The sequence below is a fragment of the Columba livia genome, chromosome 1 (genome assembly GCF_036013475.1).
Source record: "Columba livia isolate bColLiv1 breed racing homer chromosome 1, bColLiv1.pat.W.v2, whole genome shotgun sequence".
Classification (NCBI taxonomy): domain Eukaryota; kingdom Metazoa; phylum Chordata; class Aves; order Columbiformes; family Columbidae; genus Columba; species Columba livia.
The window spans coordinates 165,860,866-165,875,440 of NC_088602.1; the positions used below are offsets into that span (position 1 = coordinate 165,860,866).

At 46.2% G+C, this 14,575-nt stretch overlaps 3 protein-coding genes across 5 annotated transcripts in view; 2 read left to right on the plus strand and 1 right to left on the minus strand.

Annotated features, from left to right (window-relative positions):
- The window catches only part of UBE2N (ubiquitin conjugating enzyme E2 N), a 76,969-nt gene that overhangs the window by 43,828 nt on the left and 18,566 nt on the right, over positions 1-14,575 (minus strand). Inside the window, exons 1-2 of one of the 3 annotated variants that reach the window (XM_065042667.1) lie at positions 10,507-10,811; positions 1,249-1,341 (exon numbers count right to left, since the gene is read on the minus strand). In XM_065042667.1, the coding sequence (XP_064898739.1) occupies positions 1,249-1,341; positions 10,507-10,811 (398 nt within the window). Of the gene's footprint in view, positions 1-1,248; positions 1,342-2,552; positions 2,687-10,506; positions 10,812-14,575 lie in introns of those variants that run through there. The other 2 variants (XM_021295605.2, XM_021295606.2) reach the window with 2 other exon arrangements.
- Positions 10,924-14,575, plus strand: part of CRADD (CASP2 and RIPK1 domain containing adaptor with death domain) — a 91,652-nt gene continuing 88,000 nt past the window's right edge. The window contains 1 exon segment of the mRNA XM_065042733.1: positions 10,924-11,068. Coding sequence (XP_064898805.1) covers positions 10,924-11,068 — 145 coding nt within the window.
- On the plus strand, positions 11,091-13,489 carry SOCS2 (suppressor of cytokine signaling 2). Its single transcript, XM_005516116.3, is given in 1 exon segment — positions 11,091-13,489. A coding segment is annotated over 1 exon segment (624 nt). The 5' UTR covers positions 11,091-11,871; the 3' UTR covers positions 12,496-13,489.

Consider the following 14,575-nt stretch of genomic DNA (forward strand, 5'->3'; position numbering starts at 1 on the left):
GAGTTTTCTGGAGAAAAAAACGATAATTGGACATCATTCTTAAAATCTTCTATTAGGCATTACTAAATAAAAATGCTGTGTTTCCGTTTCAGGGCTAGTGAAATGTCAACAAAAGGAAATAGTGGTATAAAAACAAAAAGCTGTTTTTCAGTTATTCTCAGGACATAAGGGGTTTATTTATTTAAAGATCCCTGATGCTGGTAAATAAGCTTTTCACTTTAGCCTGCCAGCAGTTGTTTTGGGTCGTTGGGTTTTTTTTTTTTCCTTTTCAGCTGCATTCATATGATAAATTAATTTTGCTAGAAATACACTACCAGTTGAGCACAGATTTTAAACAATTAATGTCCTCACCTGGCACAGTCTTACCCCTTAGAACGGCCAAAGGAACTGATTCTGAAAATGCCCAAGGAGATTAAAAGATCTGCTTCAATTGATTGTTGAAGTATAACTGTCAGAAGCATAACCAATCAGTCTTGTCTGGGGAATTTCACTGTTGTTGCTGCATCAGCCAGTCCAAAGGGATTTCATTAACATCTCACTAGTACCCCTGACTAAGTACAAATTTTGACTAGATTGTGAAAGCTTCTAGAAATAATCTATTTTGAAGTGTTAAGTGTATAAATGCAAATTGAGTGGAAACAGCTGTTATTTACATTCTCTGGACACAGGATTCCGCTCCATGATGGACAGAAAAAAGAAAAATGCCACTGAAAGAACATGAAGAAATCAGAAAATATGGATCTAGTGAAAATATACGCAATGGACCACACTGTTGGGTGGTATAAATTGGTACAGCTTCACAGGTTTGCCACCATAACAATATATAGACCACCTGCACGGAGGACCTGAAGAGCTTCATGCATTTCTTGGTGGAAGGGGGGGGTTCTGAAGGAATGAACGTGCTGAAAACAAAAGCATATGAATAAATTCGTATTTCAGCCTTTCATGCAACAGCAAACAAAGAGACAGGGATTCTCAGAAATACTCTCGCAGAACAAAGCCCCCATTCACAACAAGATTTTGCTATGGACTCCTGTTTGAGATTATGTTCTGCAAAAATTACAAAAGCTCCTGAAAAAATGCAGGTAGCATATTCTAGACCAATGTTGCCTGAAAGAGAAGGACCGTGCTGGAGGGAAAAGAAAGCAGTGTGAAAGCTTATTCCTTAAATGAACCCAAGTTCTGTGTTTTTATTAGCCTGGCAGAGGCCCTCCGGCACGTCCTCTGTACATGTCCCCCTTCACTTACTTGGAGGAGATCCCCATTGTGACGTGTTCCACTGGAAAGCTCCTGCTCCCTGCTGCCATACCTGCTTTGATCTGCAACATCACCAGCAACCACCTAGAGTAAAACGAAGAGTAATAGACTGGCCTCAGAGAAGATTAAGCATGTTTAAAAACGTACACAAAATGTGGCTGCTAATTTCATTTGGACCAAACCCACCCAGTCAAACCAGTGCTAGCAACCTGGGTTGGGGAATTACAGGTGGGATTGTTTTGCTGTGTTTTCGTTATAGAAGGGACAAAGAGTTGATACAACCAGCGCAGCTAAAGCTCAAGCACTGCTGAAACACTCAGTTCCTAGAGCCTGTAGAGTGATTCTCTCCAAGATTAGTTCTGTTTGACTTGAGATTGCTTTGTGCCTGCCAGCACAAAAAACCTGTCAGAACACAGACAAACGTGAGACAGAAGTTTCATTCTTGTTCCATTTTAGATATAGACTCTTGCCTGCTGTTCTGTCTTATGCAAACAATGCATCCAATAGCTAAAAGCATCTTTCAGTTCCTTCCCAGAACAGACTGATCCACCGCAGCAGGTTTTGCAGCTTCCTTCCATCTAGCATGACGTGGCCTGAAATGCCGTGGAAAAATCTGCTGTGCCTCAGGCATCTCTCTGAATCAAATTTATTCCCAGAGGGATAATTTATCAGAGAAGTGAGCTCTGAAGAGAATGCTAAAAATAGTGTTAAAATTTTGAAATACAGGGCAATGGCACTGAAAGTCAGAAAAGATGTCTAGCCCAAACTCACACTTTATAAAGGCTTTGCATATTTTGTAATAATTATGGTTATTATTTCCCCTCCTCCATTCATTTAGAAAGAGAGAGAGATAATAATAAACTTCAGCAAATCTGAATTTGGTTACACAGGGCCATCTGTTAATTCTGGTATATGGCAGTAGAGGGCATCTAAGGACTTCAAGTCACATATGGTAAAGGATTAAAATCAGATGGCTGAAGGACTACTCTCATCTCCAACCATTCACCCCACCCCGTGACAGAATTTGCCACCTCATGACCAAACAGCCCATGAAGCTGCTCCTGAATGACCACAGCTTTGAGCCACGCTGAAACTGGGGTTGATCTTAACACACCAGACTGAAAGCTGAAGTTGTTCAGGAGATGTGTGAGCTCATTTCTCATCCCTGGTGCAGGCAGCACTCTGTCAGAGTCATGGGAAGAATGCCTCAGGTACAGTGTAAGGGGCGAGAGTAACTGCCTCAAGCAGTCTGTCCAATTTTATCTACTACTGTTTGAGCTTTAATTTCCACATACCTGGCAAAACTGCTTACAGGAGGGGCAAGCAATCCTGGGAATGGACAGGCAGCTCCAAGAAAAGGCGAGCTGTGGACTAATGCTCTTTCCTTCACCAAGAAGAGTCGCCTTGTGTCTGTTTCCTCTATTGAGCCTCAAAAAATGCCAGTCTGTCCATCTGGCCTGTATTTCAGGTTACGTCCTCCCAACATGCCAATCAGTTACAGGATGATGCCTTGAGCCTTCCTGACAAAACACAAGCACTAACCATGATAAATAAAGAGAGAGAAGGTAGTTGGCAGCCAGTACTGTTTTCCTGTCATCTGTTCAGGTTCGTCTGACGTTCCACGTCCAGCCTCTCTTTACACTGCAGCAGGGAAAGCGGCCATGCCTTGAGCCAAAAGAAGCTAACACGTCAGGGGCAGTTTAAGTTCATTACCTGACACTAACACTTAACGCACAAATCTGAAAAATGTATTTGATCTGAGCAGCATATACACTTACCATAGCAGCATTTTTTCAATTAACTGTAAGAAGTTTAAAATTATATAAACACGTTAGTACACGTTGATTTTCCTGTTATTCAAACTCCTAAATACGGCAACACATCAGGCCTTATGCTGAAGTCCATTATGGCCTTAGTCTGAAATTTAAAAGTGGATCATGCCCAGGAAAGGGTTCTACAACTCATTTAATGATTCACAGTACTCCTGAAATGATATTCATCTGTCTGCTCTCCATGGCAGCACTTTCAATCATAAACACCTAATTGTAGGAATTTATCCTCAAGGCCAAATAGCTCTGAGTGAATTAAGCCATCTTTAACATAAAAACTAGAGCAGTACTTTAAAATTAAACTTTTTCTTATGGGAGACTATTTATTCAGAGACATATAACCCAGCTTCTTCACCTTCGTTTTACTTTGCACTCAAAACTCTCTCCTTTGGAAGTAGCTGCTGCATCACCTGTTTTAATTTTCTTTATTTGTTTCAGAACTGATTCTTTGCCAACAAAGGAACTTTAATTACTTATGGATTGGCAGAGCACAGGAGAGCTGCCTTTATGCTGTCTGTCAGGAAAACTTTTTTCAGACATTACTTGCTCTCTTTGAGAAGTAGGATTCGCAACTGGCAAGAAAACATCTCAAGCCTCGAGCATAAAAGGCTTGTTTTTTCTGGCAACTTCTGGATGAGAACGCAAGATTTCACAGTGCTTTCAGCTGTACTATCTCTAGGATTTTTCTAAAACAAAACGTGTACATTTCTCCAAAAATCCAGAACTTCAAAGACCATGGTTGTGAACATGTGTACATATAGGTGTATGTGTATATATACACCTATACACTCTTTCTCAGACATATACGCACTTTCTCAGCCAAAAAAAAAAGCTAAATAAATATTACAGTCACAGCATCTTATACTACGTATAATCTGAATATTGAAATCCACAGCAGATATTCTCCTACTAGTTGTTTAAAATGATTGCTGTCAAAACAATTCTTGCCAGTAGTCTTTTTTTCTATTGTGTTCATTAAAAAAAAAGTGATAGGGAAAAAAAAACACTGTCAAAGCATGTATATTTACAAACTATCCTAAAGTAACTTTCAGCAGTATTTAACTAGTTCTAGTCAGAGTGAAACTGAATAATTCACAAAAAAATAAAGTGACAGCCAGAATTCTGTTGTTTATAAAGAAGCCTAACACAGTATAAGGTAAAAACTGCTGTGTAAATTAACCTTTTTTTGTACTTAGTACCCTCTATTACTACATTTCACTTTTCCTTAACAAGCCCAGCCAAATTATTTTTATGTTATTTTGTTTTTACGTTAAATTGTGAATAGTAAATTAGAGAAAGTATAAAGGCATTACATTTAATGTTTTTAATTAGAGATCCTAAGTGTCTAGATAACCTCTTACTCAATGCAGCTGAGGCCTTTAGATGCTACTGTGAGTGTTAAATAATATAAAGCACATGATGAGAAGAGAGAAGGATTTCAATGCCAATGCCACCTTTTCATGGTTGCCAATGATTATCCGTCTACCTGCCCACTGAACTGAAGGAAATGACCCTTCTTTTTCTTCACCGTCTCTGAAAGAAAATAATCTGGATGTTATTTCAAAGTACTGCTCTCTTAGTGCTATTTCTCGATGGTTTGCTTTTAAATCACAAGTGCTGGTTTTCTTTCAGAACACCACTGATTCATAGAAATTATTCACTGGTTTTTTTTTTTATTATTCTCCTTTACCAAACATATATTCTCAAGAAAGATAAAGCATTCGCATCTGAATAGATAAAAATGGCAGGAAATAAGGTGGCAGCTGGTTAAGAGTAAAATTGTTTGGTATACATCATAATTTATTTCATCAAAACATTCTGTTCCTCGGGCAGCTGGAAAGAGCAGAGAGATCCCATTTACGAAAATACTTGTTTTCCCTCTGCTGTATTTATGATGTTTTAGGAACTCTTTGTGAAATAATCAAACCTTCCTTCTGACTGCTGAGTGAGAAATCCTCCAAGGGCTCGCATCACTGACCTTGTTCATGGCGTGGAGCTACAATTAACTTGTTCTAATTTGCTTGAGGTAGAGGCTCAATATTCGTATTTCTCTGCTTGAGAACCAGACATGCTGTCTGACCACTGTAATCACAGGACAGGGGGGAACCATGGAAGTTATACACTCTTATTTAGATCAGTTCAGGTAAACAGTTGTCAAAATATGGTCAATAAATAGACATATTTGATAAGCAGAGGCTAGCCTTTTAACTAAAGCAGATTTTATCTGGCCAAACGGTACGTCATGGATAATGGATATTCTGTGCTGCATCTTTGGGAAGTAAGGATGCAGAGACCAAGGAAAGGCCCCCCCCTTGTATTCTTTCAGGTAGCTAGATAAATCTAGCTAAATAAATCAGTAAACCTTTTCAATAAATCAGAGCAAATTTAGCAGAATCAGCTGGACAAAAAATGTTATTACCCCTTCCTCCACTCACGTCATATTACATAAATAAATCAACATGCTAGCTCTCCAGTAATTTTAGCATACTTTTCAGGAACAAAGTGAAAATAATTTCTAGCAACACGCACTTCACACTATTGAGAAAATGTTGTTGCCTCCTTCCTTGGTTATGAAAGGGATTTTTGCCTAAAGCAAAAATAAAAACTAAATCAAATAGCCCCGCCCCCTTCTCTTTTTGAGCACATATGCTTGAAAACAAGTCAGAAACATATGTATTGTGCTTATGATTTTCAAGAACTCTTAATGTTTTCACTACTAATATAAATCTCGATTAAAAATATCTACTATATGAATAATACACTGCTCAAACCAAAACGTTCATGCACAGTAGAAAGTATCTGGAAAATAAATCAGAGATTCCTTAAGTTTGTGGCTTTCATCTCCAGTCGGATGATGCACCTCTAAAACTGGCTTAGAAGTGTTCATAACTGTATATTAATACATACAGGCAATGTTTGTCCTAGAATTGTTACCCCAAAATATACAGACCAAAAATAAAGCACTTTGTTTGAGTTGTACTTGCAAATTTTAAATCCTCATTTGTATAAACTATTTTTCTCTTCACACTAGTGATTCTGTTTAGAAAAATTACTGTTTGTAACACAGGAAATGAAAAAAACTTATTTTGTTTACATGATGGAAAGCTAAGTTTTCAAAGTTTGATGTTTCTTGTCTCTTTCTCCATTTCACATCTTTCTCCTACTCCATTCTATTTTTTTACATAAAGTACTTAAGGCAGACCAAGCATGTATTAAACATCATAACGCCAAAGAAACTAAAAAGTACCTTAAAGTAGTTTCATGTACCATACGTGGCCCATAATCCCAAAAGTAATTTAATTTAATCACCTTTTCTCACCCTTAATTTTTCCCCCCCCTGTGACTGTGTGAAAGACTCATGCAGACAGAGGAGAAAACCAGCTAACTAATATTGTTGAAAGAAACAGTGAAATACTAACTTATTCCACCGAGCCTACAGTACTTACGGAAGTCTCATACCAGAGAATAAAGGTAACTGTGAACCGAAATACTCTTATGAGGTGCCAAAAGTGCCATTTAAAGATCAATTTGCAGTTTTAAAGTTTGAATTTCATTACTCTTGTAAATTTATCAGATCTTTAATACTATTTTAAAAAGACATTAACTTCTCATGGAAAAAAAAAATCAACAGAACTCTGTTTAGGAAAGATCCTGCTGATATACTGCCTATTTAATTTTTATGCTACCTTTATCATAACAATATCTGAAGTTTTAAGCAACAAATATTTATTACATTCTTCTGTTCTTGTTTCTAATTCACCACATAAATCATGGTCTTCCTCTCTCTGCCTTTACAGCAGCCAGCTGTGGTTTTAGAAACAAATTATTATGACTTCAATTGACGAATAAACAGCAGAAGCAAAGGAAGTCCTGAGATACTATCCACATAAAAATGCCATTAATAAGTAACATAGGGAAAGAGCACTGCAGCAAAGCTGTAATAGAGCAGCTTTGCATCTAGACAAGATGCATTCCATTTCTCTAAGATAAATCAGTGAAGTTTAAAGGAACAGTCCTAATTTGAACACTCATATCAAAATAACAAATTTTCAAGCAAAACTTCTGTGCCTATGTATGTGGAATTCTTTTAGTAATACAAAAAAAATCCGTATTCCTTTTTTTTGTTGTTGTTGTTCTTCTGAACATAGTAAAGCTAGTGGAATTCTGGAAAAGTAAATTAGATTTTATGCAGGATCTCACATCATCGGTAGCAGAACTGTCAACTAAAATCCAAAGGACACAGATATATTCTCCCCCCTCTTCTTATCTGTCCAATGAAAAGTTAGTGGGGATTTTGCAAGGGTCACTGGAAGCTGGATCTGAGGCTATCTGAACTGCACAGTTGAAAACAGGAACACGAATGACCTTCAAGACCTAAATTGTTTTAAACCATTTCTGAGAATGCCTAAGTAAGAAAGCCCATGTTTGCTCCTCAGACCTCATTTTAAATCGGTGGTGCTGTCGGTGATTAAAACCATCTTCTTCAATAAACTGAATAAATTAAATTCAAAAGCACCCAGGCATTACAAACAGATGAAACCACGCTGACCAGTGCAGTTAACAAAGTAATTTTTTTTTTTTTCCTCAGATGAATCTGCTTAATCCTTAATACAGCACTAACTTTTTAGGAGAATTATTAACTCTAACGCTCTTCACTTATCCCTTGATGTTTAAAAAATATAAGTAATGCCTGTTACAAAAGCCTTCATGAAGTGTCCTCCACGATCCCTTATCTTTTTTTTTTTTTTTTTTTTTAATAAAAGAAGGAGAAACGTTTAATTTCTGGAGTCACGGGGGAGCCGGACCGCAGGCAGCCGTGTCCCCGTGGGAGCTTTCTGTGCGCAGGGCAGCTGGCGTGCCGGTGCTGCCCCGCTCCCTCAGCCACACCGTTCAGCCTAATACATATTCATTTATCTCTTTGATAACAAAGGCTCCCTCCCCTCCGATTTTTAAACGTATTATTTTGTATTATTCTATATTATTTTTTTTTTTCCCGAGGATTTTAAAAAGACACCCTTTAATCCTTCTCCCGAAAAATGCTCCCTCCCGAACACCCCTATACAATTCGCAGCGAGCCCTGGCTTGCGGGCAGGGGTGAGACTAATACGGCTACTTTTGCTTTGTTTCCCCTCATTCCTTTCCTATTTCTTTTGCCTTTCTAAAGTCGGCTCGAGGCCGCCCGGGCAGTGGCGGAAGGTGGCCGGTTACCGAGGAGCACCCGCGGCACAATCAATCATCTTTGCGCCGAAAAACAGCTTTGGGTTTATTAAAAAAAAAAAAAAAAAATCGCGGAGGGGGGAAAAAGCAGCGGCGCGCGCATCGCGGGTAATGGCTGTTTGTAGCAACGAGGTATTTAGCGCCGGAGGGTGAAGGGGGGTGGAAACCAGGGTGGGGTGTCCCAGGAGCTTCGGCCGCCGCAAGTTCCTGGCACTGAGCTCCTGGCACCAGCCCTTGACGCGCTCCCGGCCCTGAGGGCGGGCCCCGCGGCCGCGCTCAGGTGCCCGCGGCTGCCGGCGCCGGGCAGGCCGGGCGCCCCTCGCCCTCACCCCGCCGCTCCCGCTCCGCCGCGGAGGGGCACAGGGGCGACCGCGCTCCCGCGCTCGCCCGGTTACCTCAGGAGGTGCCGCGCGGCCCGCGCGCGGGCGGCCGTTGGAGCTCCAACGGCCGCCCTCGCGCCGGTACCTCAGCGGCCCCGGCCACTGACCTGCTCGCCGAGCGTCTCCCGCGGCTCCGCGGGCGGAGGCGAGGGGGGGGACGGGGGAGGGCTGGGAGACCGCTGCCCCGTCATGACAGGGGCGGCGGCTCGGTGCGTCGAACCCGGCTGGCTGCGATCGCGGTGGAGGCGCCGGAGCGGGTCCTGTCACATGATGCGGTTCCTGGAAAGTTCCTGGAAAGCAGCCTTTGTATGTAGCCATCCCGGGAAGGGGGAGCGGCGGGGGGAGGATGCCCTCGCCTCGCAATCAAAGGCGGACAGACCGCCCGCGCCGGGGAAAGGGGGGGAGCGGAGGGTGTTGTTTCCCCAGGAGCACCATCCTCCTCCGGCAGCGGCAGCCTCTCTGTCTGCCCGAGCGCAGCCCCGGCGCTTCTCCCCAGCGGCGGGTGCTGTGCTTCCCCGCTCCCCCAAACGCCACCGGGAGCGAGAACAACCTGACCGCCCCACCTCCAGGCGGCGGCAGCGGCCGTCCCAGCGCCGTCCCGCCGAGCCCGGGTGAGTCTTGTCGTCGTCCCCTCCCTGCGCCCGGTGCCCTGCCGCTTCTCCAGAGCGGGGACCCTGCCGGGACGAGCTCCCGACAGGCGGGATGAAGGCTCCCCGAAGCCGGAGGCAGGCTGCTCCGGTGCTCCGCGTCCCTGCCGGGGTTCGCGCCGCTGCAGCTAGCTCGCAAACCCTCCATCCTCGCCAGGCTCCCGCGGGCGGCGGCACTTCGCAGCCAGGCGCTCCAGGCGCTTCCCCTTCGCAAGGGGTCGCGCCCGGGCACTGCCGGCAAGGCTGCTCCCACCTGCGCTCGGGGCTTTGCGGCCGGCGGCTCCGCAGCCGCTCGGGTGACAGGCGCACCTGTCCAGCCCCCGAGCCGGCGGCGGCAGGTCCTCCGCAGGGAAGATGAGGACGGAGATGGGCTTTGCCCAGGGGCTTGCCGTGTGTGTGCCTGCATATGTCGCGATAGAAACCCGGCAGAGTAACCTATCAGCTGCCACTAAAGTTTAATTTGGAAAAGTTTCTGAGCTCTGCCACAGAACCTGTGACGGGAGGAGCCTCCTCGGCAGAACCCCTCACCTGACGGCTGCTGCGCACCTGGAGGCAGAGACTGTGCCCCGTTCGCAAGCACCGGCAGGGGTCCCGGTCTTCCCCGTGAGTCCCCCCCGCCCCCGGCCAAGACGGCTAAGCTCCCCTCGCCTACGCTGCCCGGCTTCCTGTCGCTCCCGGAGTGACGGTGGGAGAGCGAGGGGCTCTTTTTGTCCCTGCTGTTCGCTTCAGCGGAGCGGAAAGATAATTTTTTTAATAATATCAGCATTTAATGGAACGGGAAAAGCACATTTCCTGCCCCGCGCTAAATATATCGCGTCCTTCACCGTGCTGCCGCTTCCCGTACCCAAGCGGCAGGCGAGCCCTGGGTCCGACGCTGCCCGCGCAGCCGCCCCGCAACCCCTCGGTCATGCCGCTGCCCGTGAGAGGGTCGCTTCCACCCCGGGGACACGGCCCACGCCGGTTCCCGTTCCTAGAGGTACGACCTCGCGTACGACCTTACTGAGAGGCGTATCGTTCCTACGCACCGCAGCGTGCGACCCGGGCAGTGCCGGGTCTGGGACCTGCCCCGCTCCTTGGTTATCCCTCCCCACTCACACCTTTACGTTCTCGGCTCTCCCCCCGCAACCCTCTCCTTTCCCAAACCCCCTCCCAGCGCTGCCGGCCGGGCTTGCCTACCCCCGCCGAGGGAGCGGCGCGTCAACGGATTTGTCCTTGCAGTAAAGGGAGACCACCTTCGCGGGCCGCCGCCGCCGCCTAGTCCCCGGCGGAGGGGAGCCGGGGACAAGCTGGGCGACGGGGGGAGGAGATGTCCCTCCCCCGCTCCGCCGGGAGGTGATCTCTTGCCTTGGGTCCCTCCTCTGGATGCTGGGAAGTTCCGAAGCGGGAGAGTCAGAAGAGCACGGGCTGGGTCGGGAGCGCCTCTCGCGGGGCTCGCCGCTAACCACGCTCTCTGTCCGCTCGCAGGCGGGGACCGGGGCCATGCACCCGACGCGACGCTGAGCACCGCGGCGGCGGCAGAGTGGAGCCCTCTACCGCGGGCAACCCCCAACCTGCGTGCGAGCGGGGCCGCGCCTGCCGCCGCCGCCGCCCCCCATGACCCTGCGTTCCGCCGGGTCCCTGGAGAGCGCGGAGGGCTCCCGGGCGCGCTGGGGACAGCCCGAAGCAGCTGTGCCTATTGCCGAGGAATCCTGTGAGGCGGCGCAGTTGGCAGTGGCTATGGAGGAGCTGCGGCGGGCAGGTAAGCCCGGACGGCGGGTCCCGAAAGGGGGAGCGCCCGGGGCGGCGGCGCTCGCCGGTGTGTCCGGCTTGCCGCCGCCCGCTGAGCCGTGGTGCACGGGGAGGCGGAGCGCCGCGGCGGGGAGCCCCTCCGGGCCTAGAGGAGAAGTGGGCGGTGGGGCGACGCTTGCCGCCGTCGCCGCCTGGCTCTGCGGGGTCGCGGCCCCGCGGCGGCAAGGGGCGGTGGCGGTGGTGGCCGAAGCGAAAGTACCGCCCGCGCCGGCAGTGCCGCGTCCCGGCGGCAGCCCGAGATCGAGGGCCGGGCGCTGCCGCCGGCCGGGGCGGCCGCGGCGTGGGGAGCAGGCGGCGGCGCCGCCGCATCCCCGCGGCCCGTGTACCTGCGCTGCGCTCGGCGGCGTGGCGGCGGCTCGCCCGGCCCCGCAGGACGCGGGGCTTGGCCGCGGGTAGAGGGAAGGGCTTTTGTCTTCATCGCCTTCCCGGTAGGACCGCAGCCGCACCGCCGAAGTTTGTATTCTTGCTCCTCTCAGCTTCCGACTGACAGACAAAGCTCATGTCAACAGCAGCCTACCTAGAGTTACCACAAGCGTGATTTTTGCAGGCTGCCAGAGTGTGCCGCGCGGACGCAGTCCTCTCCCTGGCGTGTGCGCAGCGCGGGGCCGCCGGACGGGTCCCTGCTACCTTACGGGCGGCCCGGGGGGTGGTCGGCTCCGGCGCTAGCCTCGCAGGGCGCTGTGGAAAAGTTTCTGCATGTGTATGCATTGATAGGAAAATAAACAGTAACCTGGAAGGCTCTGTCAAAACGAGATGCATTGTAAAGCAAATAAATTTAAATAGCAAATAAAAATTTACAATGCCTGCGGGACTTTAGCTTTCAAGCAACAAAGGAAGTGGGTTATTACAAATATATCAGCCAAAAAGCAGCTTTTAAAACAAACAAACAGGAATAAACAAACCCGTTTTTTCTCTTTTCTTTTGACAGGCTGGTACTGGGGCAACATGACTGTTGCTGAAGCCAAAGAGAGATTACAGGATGCCTCCGAAGGGACCTTTTTGGTTAGAGATAGTTCCCATTCAGAGTATCTACTGACTATTTCAGTAAAAACATCAGCAGGACCGACCAATCTACGTATAGAATATCAAGATGGCAAGTTTAGACTGGACTCTATAACTTGTGTCAGATCTAGACTTAAACAGTTCAACAGTGTTGTGCATTTGATCGAGTACTATGTTCTTATGTGCAAGGACAGAACTGAAACGCCTTCAAATGGAACTGTTCATCTTTACCTGAACAAACCTCTCTATACATCTGCACCATCTCTGCAACACCGCTGCAGAATAACTATAAATAAGTGTACAAATCAGATCTGGGATCTGCCATTACCAACAAGACTAAAAGAGTACTTGAAAGAGTACCAATACCAGGTATAAATGTATTTTCTGGATGCTTCTAATGTAGAATAACTTTTAAATGCAATTCTTAAAATCAGCCAAAGAACTGAGTAACCAGTTGTACAACTCGGCATGGAATTCACTATCAAAACAGTGGCAGTTCTGGGGGAAAGGTTTTTATTTCAGATACCACAAAGGGAGACTTTATGTAGAATAATCCCAGTTGCATCCTCGGGGGTTCAGCAAGGTGGCATGCTATTCTTGTGAGGAGAGAGAAGCCAGGAATCTGTCCAGATTGTGTTGCTTTGTCAATGGCATAAAATACTGCACTAACTGTCAAACACTAATTGAAGCAGTGGGACTGGGAAAGACTGCAGAAGTGGTTAGAGGCGGATGAGAGTGCATAAGCATCTCAGTTGTCTGGTTCCAAGATTAATTTGGTGCTGGGGTTCGTATAATCCTGAAAGCTTAACTGGATCACACTGTGATAATCTTGCCAAAGTTATGCAACTAATCAAATCCAGTCATAAAAGTGATAATCTATTCAGTTTTTATGGAACTATCATTCTTGTGCTTTTCTGCAAGCAAAAGAGTACTGTAAGTAATCAGTTTAAAACAGTGTTTTTTAAAATTCTCTAAAAGCTGACCTTAAGGAGAAACGCCACATCTTTCATTGGAACCCAGTATGTTGCTGATTATACCAGATTGGTATCCCAGAATCTTTGTTAACATGTTAACATCTTCCCAGTGGTGATATATCCATGTTATTACTATTAAGCCTCTTTTGGTTGAGGCTTTAGGACTGTATGCTGCAGACTTGCAGTAGCTGAGGTCCAGTGTCAAAACATGGATATCAGCAGTTAGAGCTGTCTTCTACAGTGTAGAATGTTTTCTTCAGAGTGTTTCCCAAAATGTGGGGAAATATGGATTTGGTCTTTTTTTTTGGAAGGGGTTGGGTTTTTTTTTTTCTTCCATTTAATTCACCATTGTAGGTATGAGACCATTACTTAATAAAGTAAATCAAATTGCACAACAGTCTCCCAGTCTTTGTATGTATGAATTTGCTGCTGTTCAGGAAACAGTGATCTTGTGAACCTGTATCATTTCCCAGCTAATCCTCAAATAAATGCACATGTATTCGTGAGGATGAATACCCGTGCTCTGCCTTTGTGGTGCTGCTCAAAAGTATAGCTGGATTACGTTCAGATTAGTGGTTTAGAGGCTGCCTGCTGAATTCCCGTAGTTAGGTATTAGCACAGAATGTTGCTTTTTGTGTTACAGCAGTCTCCCACATGAGAAGGGACTAAGATCCTCAGTATCTATTCATCAGTCTATATATTAAGTATTTAATATAAGAAATATCCTGGATGAGAGAGTAACAGGAGAGCATTAAGCAGAGTAACAAGGACATAGATTTATTCTCAGTCAAGTTGCATAGTTTTAACTCTTTCTCTAGCTTACTTTTTAATTAAAGCAAATAGGCCTGTATTTGAACAAGGAGGGTTGTCAAGACTTGCTGTAATCCAGCCCTGCCCAGGCTGAAATAGAAACAATATAAAATAATCATCTAGTTTTCCTTGTGTGTAACTGCTCTGTGGTACTGTCAAGATGTTGCATCCCTTCTCATAAACTCTAGGGCACTGACCAGCTTATTTTGTTGCATCTGAACTCCCAGCATTACGCACTCAGTTTTGTCATTAACATGCTGGCAGAAATGAGTAGCGTGGCTATTGTGCCAAGGAAGACACCAAGAACCTGAGGCAGAGGAGATGGTCCTTTGGTATGGCAAATACTTGATAGGCTGCTGTTCTCTCTGTGGAAAAAGTGGCTTTTCTCCCTTCTTATCCACAGCTTCAACTCTCTCCCCTCATTTTTTATGCACGCTTTAGTTCAGAAATAGGGGGAGTTTTCTCCTGAAAACAAAACAAAAGCTTTTGTTATGTAATTTTTTTTCCCCCATGCCCTGCCAAAATGTAGCAGATTGTTGGAAGTTTTTCACATAACACGGCAACCACCCTTCAGTTCACATCCCAGCAGAGCTCTTGTATCCCAGGTATGTGTTGTAATCACACGGTTCTTCCGTGCTTGTCATCTGCCTTGCTAGAATCTGCCACCCTCA